Below are 9,929 nucleotides of genomic sequence, written 5' to 3'. Positions count from 1 at the left end.
CTTATGTTAGCTAGGTATCTGTACTTATGTTAGCTAGGTATCTGTACTTATGTTAGCTAGGTATCTGTACTTATGTTAGCTAGGTATCTGTACTTATGTTAGCTAGGTATCTGTACTTATGTTAGCTAGGTATCTGTACTTATGTTAGCTAGGTATCTGTACTTATGTTAGCTAGGTATCTGTACTTATGTTAGCTAGGTATCTGTACTTATGTTAGCTAGGTATCTGTACTTATGTTAGCTAGGTATCTGTACTTATGTTAGCTAGGTATCTGTACTTATGTTAGCTAGGTATCTGTACTTATGTTAGCTAGGTATCTGTACTTATGTTAGCTAGGTATCTGTACTTATGTTAGCTAGGTATCTGTACTTATGTTAGCTAGGTATCTGTACTTATGTTAGCTAGGTATCTGTACTTATGTTAGCTAGGTATCTGTACTTATGTTAGCTAGGTATCTGTACTTATGTTAGCTAGGTATCTGTACTTATGTTAGCTAGGTATCTGTACTTATGTTAGCTAGGTATCTGTACTTATGTTAGCTAGGTATCTGTACTTATAGGACTTCAAGTTGTACAGAAGTTTACCTACACTCAAGGCCATGCATAGGTCAAAGAGCGTCCTTTGTTTTCAAGTCTTTGGGTTAGGTGCATCAGAGTTAGGTTCATCAAGATGAACATACATAGATACTCTTAAGGGGGCTACAGGTTAAGCGGACCGGACTACACCGGACCATTTTTCGGACCAAAATTTGGTCCGCCAGACTTGTGTGTAATCTGAAATTTGGTCCGGTGGACCAATAAAAAAGGATGTCCATCCAACCTAGTTAGCTTGGTTGGTAGCTCGTCTGCCTCGTAAGTGCTAGGCCGCGGGTTCGATTCCCGTCCGGGGCGGATTTTATCCTGAACGGATAATGTTCGTTCTCGGAATGGCTGGCTTTCTCTTATAACAATTATTCAGCATATACAGGTAGCCATGGCCAAAAAATAATAGAGGATCTAATATAGTCAACGAGAACAAAAAGAAACTCAAAAGGGTTAAAAAACTTCAATAGAAGTCAAGATATAGAGGTAATACTTAGAACGATAACAAGTTTATAACATTAACAAGGAATATGGTATAGGTGGGTAAATATTAATATTTTTTGGTAAAAATATAAAATGGGGGTTAGGTAACTTGAAAAATAAGCTTACAATCAGCCGTGAGATCCGTTCTAGTAGACAACATCCAGTTGTGAAAACTCGTGTCTTGAGTTTTGACAGAAGGAAATAAAGAGATGAAAATAGCTTTATTTTTCCAAATATTAGCTCAGTATAATCAAAATATAGGTACCACCTACCAATTATGATTTAAAAGATGACCTAGGTAGGTATCTCGACAACTCAATAAGATCAGAAGTAAAGAAGTGAAACTCTTACAACTGGTGATATACAATCTCCACTAATTTTTCGAACGTTGCGTATTGCATAACTACTTGTACAAGGCGTTCATACAATTTATTATATTCACCCATCATTACAAATCAACGGATCTACGAAGTTTGATTTTAGGGTGGATAGGATAGATTTTAAGGTAGGTAACTAAAAGAGCTTCCAAAATTAGGAAAAGGCGGAAGGGAAATGGATAAGGGATAATCTAAAATAAAGGCTGACTTCATTTTAAGTTACTTAGAAGTTAATATTCTTGACAATCAAGTGATACTTAGGTATAAGGTTAAAATGATATGTTTTATGCCAAAATATAATACATAGGTATTTTATCATTTTAGACTAGAGAACTCAAAACAAACACTTGATTAGTGGGGGTTAGGTAACTTGAAAAATAAGCTTACAATCAGCCGTGAGATCCGTTCTAGTAGACAACATCCAGTTGTGAAAACTCGTGTCTTCAGTTTTGACAGAAGGAAATAAAGAGATGAAAATAGCTTTATTTTTCCAAATATTAGCTCAGTAGGTATAATTAAAATATAGGTAGGTACCACCTACCAATTATAATTTAAAAGATGATCTAGGTAGGTACCTCGACAACTCAATAAGATCAGAAGTAAAGAGGTGAAACTCCGAACGTTGCGCATTGCATAACTACTTGTACAAGGCGTTCATACAATTTATTATATTCATCCATCATTACAAATCAACGGATCTACGAAATTTGATTTTAGGGTGGATAGGGTAGATTTTAGGGTAGGTAACTAAAAGAGCTTCCAAAATTAGGAAAAGGCGGAAGGAAAATGGATAAGGGATAATCTAAAATAAAGGCTGACTTCATTCTAAGTTACTTAGAAGTTAATATTCTTGACGATTAAATGATACTTAGGTACCTATAAGGTTAAAATGATATGTTTTATGCCAAAATATAATACAAAAGTAAACAACATATTTTATCATTTTAGACTAGAGAACTCAAAACAAACACTTGATTAGTTTTTTTTTTTAATCACACAAAAGAAACACGTATAAAATTGATCAAATATGATATGTTTGTTACAGTAAGCAGACAGAAAATAATCACCTAAATTAATAATCAATTTAAAACATCGTAAATCCAAATAAAGGAAAGTAAAATTATAGAACAGTTCATCTCTTTGTAAAAGAAGGTAATAAAATAAACGTTACCAACAACAGAAATAATAATTATGTCCATCTACTTGTAGGTACCTAACTTAGTTCCAAAGTTAATACTTTGGACCAAGCAGTGAAACACATTGAAAAGTAAATTGCCTAATAAGAAGGCATTTATGAGTATTTTACTCCTGTCCTCACTGCCTGATGCAAAAGTTATCAATAAATTCTTAAAAAACTAAAAAAAAAAAAAAGAAAAAAAAAAATCCATTTTCTTTGCTCTAAAACTCTGGAGACTCTAAATTATCTTCACTTCTTTCGAGAAAATTTTGCCATTTTGCATCTCTAACCTAGATACCTATTTTGTACTTTGGCCTTCAAAGACCTTTGGCTCTTCAGACCCATAAAAGAAAAGACAGAGAGAGAGATGAGTAAAAAAAATCGTTTCCAAGTTCCATCACCGCTGAAGAAGGTCAACCAAATTCACTAAAGGTAGGTACATCATTTCCACTTCAGGTTCCTTTCCCCCAAAAAAGGGACACACCTTCCCGTATCTAAAAAAGGGGGAACACCCGTGTCCTTCCCCATTTTCCCAACGAGATTCCCAACCGCCGAAAATCCCGTGCTTCTTCACACGACTTCCTTCGTAGATAAAATATCACGCAACGCTTACTCTTCTTTTCCCCGCTTAGAACCGGACGATCAAAGCGACACATGTGGTCAGAATGAGAACTAGAGTGTGCAGGAGATGGCCGCTAGGGGCGCTACTAGTCATGTTGGAATTGAAGACGGATTGGAGGGGGGGAATAAGAACAGCGTAGTCATCAGGCGTCTCTGAACGATCCAGGTCGCAATTCGTGGTTATCGGATCTGGAAGGGTTAACAATTGAATGAATGAGAACCTCAAACCTGTGATATTGAATTATCCACTATAAAAAGCCTATCAAACTTGTCATCATTTGATAGCTGTGAATCAAAGGCTAATAATAGGAATGTAATGAAACTTGATGTAACTTCCTAAAACAAGACAGACTTTGCAGTGGCACCTAGATTTGGGCTTCATAGCAAGAAGAAGTATCCATGTCCACAAACTTATCAAATGACCCTCGTAAGTACTTCTTATTTACTGAAAAGATCTGCAACTACCTACCCTCAGATAGATTATTGTAGAAGAGAATGGAGCAGTTGCAAATGGGTAAAAATTGTAAATAAATGGTCGATTCCTATGTAAAAAGTTGGGAAAAATTCAAATCTGAGGTCAAAACTCCGAGAAAGTAATTTTAAAAGGTCGAAAATTCAATTTTTAATTGCCGTTCTATTGAAAAAGTTCAAAGAGTTGTGACGTCAGACTTAACCTAAAAATGCGCAGAAACGCTTGCGCACAAACAAACGAAGCGGGAGTCATGAATTATGACGTCATCGCCTACGGGAGCGTATGTCGTGACGTCAAACTTTACAAATTACCGGTATTTTTTAAATCGATTTATCTCGGGATCTAGAATTCGTATAGAAGAAAATGAAAAATTCCGTTGGTCCTCATTTTTCCTGTTCTATGACTTTCAAACATCACCCAAGTAAGCGCAACTGATCTATTTAAGGAAGCTCGTTTCTCCTCTTTTGGCGTGATAGCGCCTGCCCTGAGAAAAAAAAACAAGGTGCCGGAGGCCCAAACGAGTGACTGGGTTCCGAATATAGAACTCTACATAGGTATGTATATCTAGAAGCTCGACACTATACCTACTATAGCATTTCAACAACCTAAATCAGGGGAAGTAACCCAATAATAGAGTTCTTTTACCCTAACTTGTGGCACCCTATCACTAATTTTTTTCTCATTGTGGGTTAAGTTAAACCATAGGAAATCCAAGATGGCGTGCCATCGGAATCGGTTCCGCTTCACTAAAACCTCAATTCTTACCCAGTGGTGGAGGTATCAGCTTGGGATAGAAGTCATTCCAGAAGGAGCAGGTTCTGGCGCGAGGGCCCTTACCGGTACCACTCTTCTCTGCGTTGAATATGTAGTAGTATGGATGATCCTTAGTGTACAGGGGCCACTCAACATCATCCGGCACTGGTTTCCTGAAATATCAGAGGATTAAGTCCACAACATGTATACTTACACAAGAATGCACTAATTTATACCTACAGATAAATACAATAGGGGTAGATGATTTAAGTGTAACTTACCTATATTTAGGCGTAAAACGATTCTTAGTACGTAGATACTATAAGTACCTTAAATCTAATTAAGTTTTCTTAAGTCTGGGAGAAAAAATCATGAAGTCCTATCGTATCTAACTTGTCTAATCTAAAAATCAAGCCTAGAAGAAGACTACACAGTACATGGTACTTACATCTAAAACTATAGGTAATTGGGCCTTTTGAGTTGGGAGAAAAATGGAATGATCATTTTTTATTAAATAACCTATTACCTAGATATAATTATTTGACCGATCAATGAACGATAGTGAATATGAACTAATATGAACTTTAAAATTAGTATTTTATTTGAGTTGTACTAAACATTTAAACTTACTTTTGTCTTCGCCATAGAAAAGTAAACTGCCCAAAAAGATGGTTCAAAAATTAAGATGGTGCAAATTAGGTTAAAATAATAAAGGGTCTAGTTTTCAGAGCGAATTTTCTCGAAAATTGCTTTTAAGAGATCGAACGACTGGTGCTTTTACCCTTTTTATTCATGAAGGCCCAATATTACCTAAACATAAATCTTACTAACTTGCAAGTACCTATCACCCTAAAGGTACGTAACATTAATCGACTTTAAATATTTGTTTATACCTACTTATCTCATAAATATGTGCTCCTATTATTTATATAATATGTATTACCTAATCTCATAAATATCTTTCTTAATATTTATATTTTTTTTCTTAATCTCACGACCAGCGCGGATCAAAATCTTTAACCTAAGAAACAACACGTAAGTAAGAGACTACCTACAATCAATACAACTACTTTGTTTATAGGGAGAACCTACTCTTTAAAAGGTAGAATGGAGAGAAAGTCAACCCCTTTATCTTTAAATGAGAGCTCTTCTAATACATATAAGGACCAAGGTTCAGACAGATTAGATGAAATCAAATCATCTTTAAATAAGGGCTCTTTCAAGAAAGTTGGGTAGGATACATAAAAACCTACTCCTTTATCTTTAATTAAGGGCTCTCTAAAAAAAGTACAATGAATAAAACTAACTCCTTATAGTCCTTATCTTTAAATAAATAAGGGCTCTTTCAAGAAAAAATACGTATAAAACCTATTCCTTTATCTTCAATTAAGGGCTCTCTAAAAAAAGGTACAATTAATGGATTGAAAACCAACTCCCTTATCTTTAATCAAGGGCTGTTCAAAGAAAAATACGTAGAATACATAAAAACCTATTCCTTTATGTTTAATAAAATTAAGGTCTCTCCAAAAAGGTACAATTAATGGATTAAAAACCAACTCCCTTATGTTTCAAAATTTCAAATGAGAACTCCTTTGAAAAAGGTCCAAGAGATGTTGATTGGTAGACCTTTAAATAATTAAAAATAAAATAATTTATTTTTCTCTTTCAAGGAAGATATAGCTCACAAGGCAGAGCAGAAATAAGAAGCTTATACAAAATATTCCTATACAATAATTATTTATATCGAGTATAATAATGGGTTAAGTATAACAATTCTTCCCCTAATTCTCTCTAATTCTTCTTCTTCCCCTAACTCTTCTCTTTTTTGCCCTCTCTGCCTTTGACTCTCCCCCCCTCTCTCTCTCTCTCTTCCTATGTCTCTCTCTCCCTCTATTTTCTCTTTTATTCTTCTCTTCTCTTTCCCTCATTATCTTTCTCTCTTTCTAACTCCTTACGGTCTAGTATTTCTTACTTTTCTTCTTTTTAGTTTCTCTTCCACTCCTCCATCTCTTTCTCTGGTTTTCTCTTCTAACTTCTTACATAGGTAAACATAGTGACTTTTACTCCTCTCCTCTTCTTCTTCTCCTCCTGCTCCTCCTCCTTCTTCTTCTACTCCTTCTCCTCCTCCTCCTCCTTCTTCTTCTTCTTCTACTCCTTCTCCTCCTTTATATTGTATATTGTTAAAAAATAAAAGTAACATGTTTTCAATTCAATTCAATTCAATCCTCCTCCTTCTTCTTCTTCTTCTTCTTCTCCTACTCCTTCTTCTACTCCTTCTCCTCCTCCTCCTTCTTCTTCTTCTTCTTCTACTCCTTCTCCTCCTCCTCCTTCTTCTTCTTCTTCTCCTACTCCTTCTTCTTCTACTCCTTCTCCTCCTTCTTTTTCTTCTTCTTCTTCTTCTACTCCTCCTCCTCCGTCTTCTTCTCCTTCTTCTTCTACTCCTCCTCCTCCTCCGTCTTCTTCTTCTTCTTCTGCTTTTTCTTCTATTTCTCCTACTTCCTCTTCTTCGCCTCCTTCTTCGTTATCTGCTCACTACCTTCTATCCTCTAATCGTCCTACCCCTCCTTTCTTATTCCACATTCTCTCTCCCCTCTCCTAATTCTCTCTCTCCCTCCATTACTAACTCCTTATATTAATTTCTTACCTACTTCTTAGTTCCCTCCCCTTTCTCCTCTGTCGCTTAATCGTCCCCCCTCCACTCTTCTCCTTCTCTCCCTCCCCTCTTCTTCCAGTTTCCTCTACCTACTTAACTTCAAAAGTTTAACTACCTATAATATAGTTACATACCTACATAGGTAGGTAGTTAGGTATCTGTACTTATGTTAGCTAGGTATCTGTACTTATGTTAGCTAGGTATCTGTACTATCTGTACTTATGTTAGCTAGGTATCTGTACTTATAGGACTTTTGAGTTGTACAGAAGTTTACACTCAAGGCCATGCATAGGTCAAAGAGCGTCCTTTGTTTTCAAGTCTTTGGGTTAGGTGCATCAGAGTTAGGTTCATCAAGATGAACATACATAGATACTCTTAAGGGGACTACAGGTTAGGCGGACCGGACTACACCGGACCATTTTTCGGACCAAAATTTGGTCCGCCAGACTTGTGTGTAGTCTGAAATTTGGTCCGGTGGACCAATAAAAAAGGATGTCCATCCAACCTAATTAACTTGGTTGGTAGCTCGTCTGCCTCGTAAGTGCTAGGCCGCGGGTTCGATTCCCGTTCGGGGCGGAATTTAACCTGAACGGATAATGTTCGTTCTCGGAACGGCTGGCTTTCTCCTATCCTGTCTTCTTTCTCTGCAATTTCGGGACGATAAGACCTTAGCAGTTACAGTTCCCTCTATCAAACCAATTTTTTTTTCAAGTCCATGACTACAGTGTGCTGGCACCTTTAGAAAAAAAAGCAGTCTATGACTTACCCGACCAGCGCGAACCTAGCATAGGCTTGCATCATGCGTAGACTCAGGTCCCGCTCTCTAGCATTATATTCAATAGATCTGTTTAGTGGATGTCCAAATACATACTCAATCTCATCTCCATGCATCACGCCCATCCACTCTCCCCACTGATTTGTACTCGTCCGCTGAAATTAGAGGAAATTGATTTTAGTGGAATTAATAGGGGAATTTCTTGACCCCGCCGGGAATCGAACCCGGGTCTCCCGCGTGCAAGGCGAGCGCAGTGACCACTACGCCATGGGAGCTGACGAAACGTACTCTGTACAAGTCCTTAGTGAAACGTTCTCTGTACAAGTCCTTAGTGAAACAGTATCCTACATTAGCAGTGACCACTCTGTACAAGTCCTTAGTGAAACGTACTCTGTACAAGTCCTTAGTGAAACGTACTCTGTACAAGTCCTTAGTGAAACAGTATCCTACATTTATGTTTCCTTTACAAGCACATTTTTTCCCTTTTCTTCTCTTTTTTTCTCTCTTCCTCTTCTTATTCTTATATTCATCCTACTCTTTCTTCTTGTTTTCAGCTGTCCTTCAAACCTTCTCCTTCCCACACCCTCTTGTACATACCTACTTCACTTTTTTATACTGCATTCTTTACTCCCTCTATTTCTTTCTCTCTCTCTCTCTCTCTCTCTCTCTCTCACACACACTTCTCTCTTGCCTTTGACTTTTGAAATTCAAAAGGCAAAGAGAAATATTTCTGTCATAAAAGTTCTTGTTTTTGAACGACTTCTTTCTTTCTTTTCTTCTTCTCTTCTTCTCCTTTCTTGCTCTTTCTTTCTTCTTTTCTTTTCTCTTCCTCCTCCTACCTCTTTTCTTTCTTCCTCGAACAAGGTTTGAGGCCAGCAAAACTTTTCCTACATTTAATATTTTCTCTCGCTTTTAGTTTTCTCCTCGTCTTCTCCTCCTCAGCCTTCTTCTTTAATTTGTTTCCTCCTACTCCTCCACTTTTTTTTTCTTCTTTATTCTTACTTCTTGTCTTTATCACATTTGTTCTGCGATTCCCCTGTTTCCTTCTTCTTCTTCTTCTTCTTCTTCTTCTTCTTCTTCTTTCATACTCCTTTTCCTCCTCCTCCTCCTCTTCTTTCTTTTTCTTCTCTATTCTCATTTCTCGTCAGGTGAATTGTTCGTTCACATTTGTTCCACGTTTTTAATTTGTTTCCTCCTACTCCTCCACTTTTTTTTTCTTCTTTATTCTTACTTCTTGTCTTTATCACATTTGTTCTGCGATTCCCCTATTTCCTTCTTCTTCTTCTTTCATACTCCTTTTCCTCCTCCTCCTCCTCCTCCTCCTCTTCTTTCTTTTTCTTCTCTATTCTCATTTCTCGTCAGGTGACTTGTTCGTTCACATTTGTTCTATACGTCCCCCAGTTTCTCATTTTCATCCCACTCATTGCATTTCAGATGATATCTTCAACTGCCTCTCCTTATTGCTCCTACCTACATTATTACTACGCATCTGTACTCCCATATGACGTCGCTAGGGATGTAATTCCGTCTCTCTGATATTTCTTATGAAAAATGACACTGTGAAATTGTGTACCTACGTCATTATTTTTCGACTTGAACTTTTACTTTTCCTATAATAGGTACCTTACACAATAATTAGTAATGTCATTATTTCCAATAAGTAATGATGATGAGAAATCAGAAAATCCGGAATTCCATCATTAGTAATGACATTACTAATGATCATGTAAGGTACTTATAACGATTTGATTTTTCCAAACGCCCGCACACTATATCAATTCCATTGACAATATGTATACATAGGTGTGTGAGTACCTACTAGGTATAAGTTATATTGACAATTTGTAGGAGGGTATATTATTTACTTCTCCTTTTTCCAATTATTAGATATTAGACACTTTAACCTTTAAGTAAGTCGTATTACTTCTGGGATTCGACCTTCCAACCTGGGTTCTCTCGGTTATATCCCATGTAAATGTCAGAATACATTCCAACAAATAACAGTAATGATAGGTATTAATAATGGGAAAAAATTTT

The 9,929-nt window shown here is 36.7% G+C and overlaps 1 protein-coding gene across 1 annotated transcript in view; it reads right to left on the bottom strand.

Annotated features, from left to right (window-relative positions):
* Positions 1–2,420: 2,420 nt before the first annotated feature.
* LOC103517054 (acetylcholinesterase-like) overlaps positions 2,421–9,929 on the bottom strand; it is a gene marked incomplete at its 5' end in the record, with an annotated part of 14,907 nt that continues 7,398 nt past the window's right edge. The window contains 3 exons of the mRNA XM_008482063.3: positions 2,421–3,428; positions 4,477–4,637; positions 7,884–8,047. Coding sequence (XP_008480285.1) covers positions 3,247–3,428; positions 4,477–4,637; positions 7,884–8,047 — 507 coding nt within the window. The remainder of the gene's footprint in view (positions 3,429–4,476; positions 4,638–7,883; positions 8,048–9,929) is intronic.

This window comes from Diaphorina citri, unplaced genomic scaffold (genome assembly GCF_000475195.1).
Source record: "Diaphorina citri unplaced genomic scaffold, Diaci psyllid genome assembly version 1.1 scaffold1735, whole genome shotgun sequence".
NCBI classification, from domain to species: Eukaryota; Metazoa; Arthropoda; class Insecta; order Hemiptera; family Psyllidae; genus Diaphorina; species Diaphorina citri.
The sequence above is the reverse complement of the archived record's forward strand: the minus strand, read 5'-3'. Positions and strand labels throughout refer to the sequence as shown.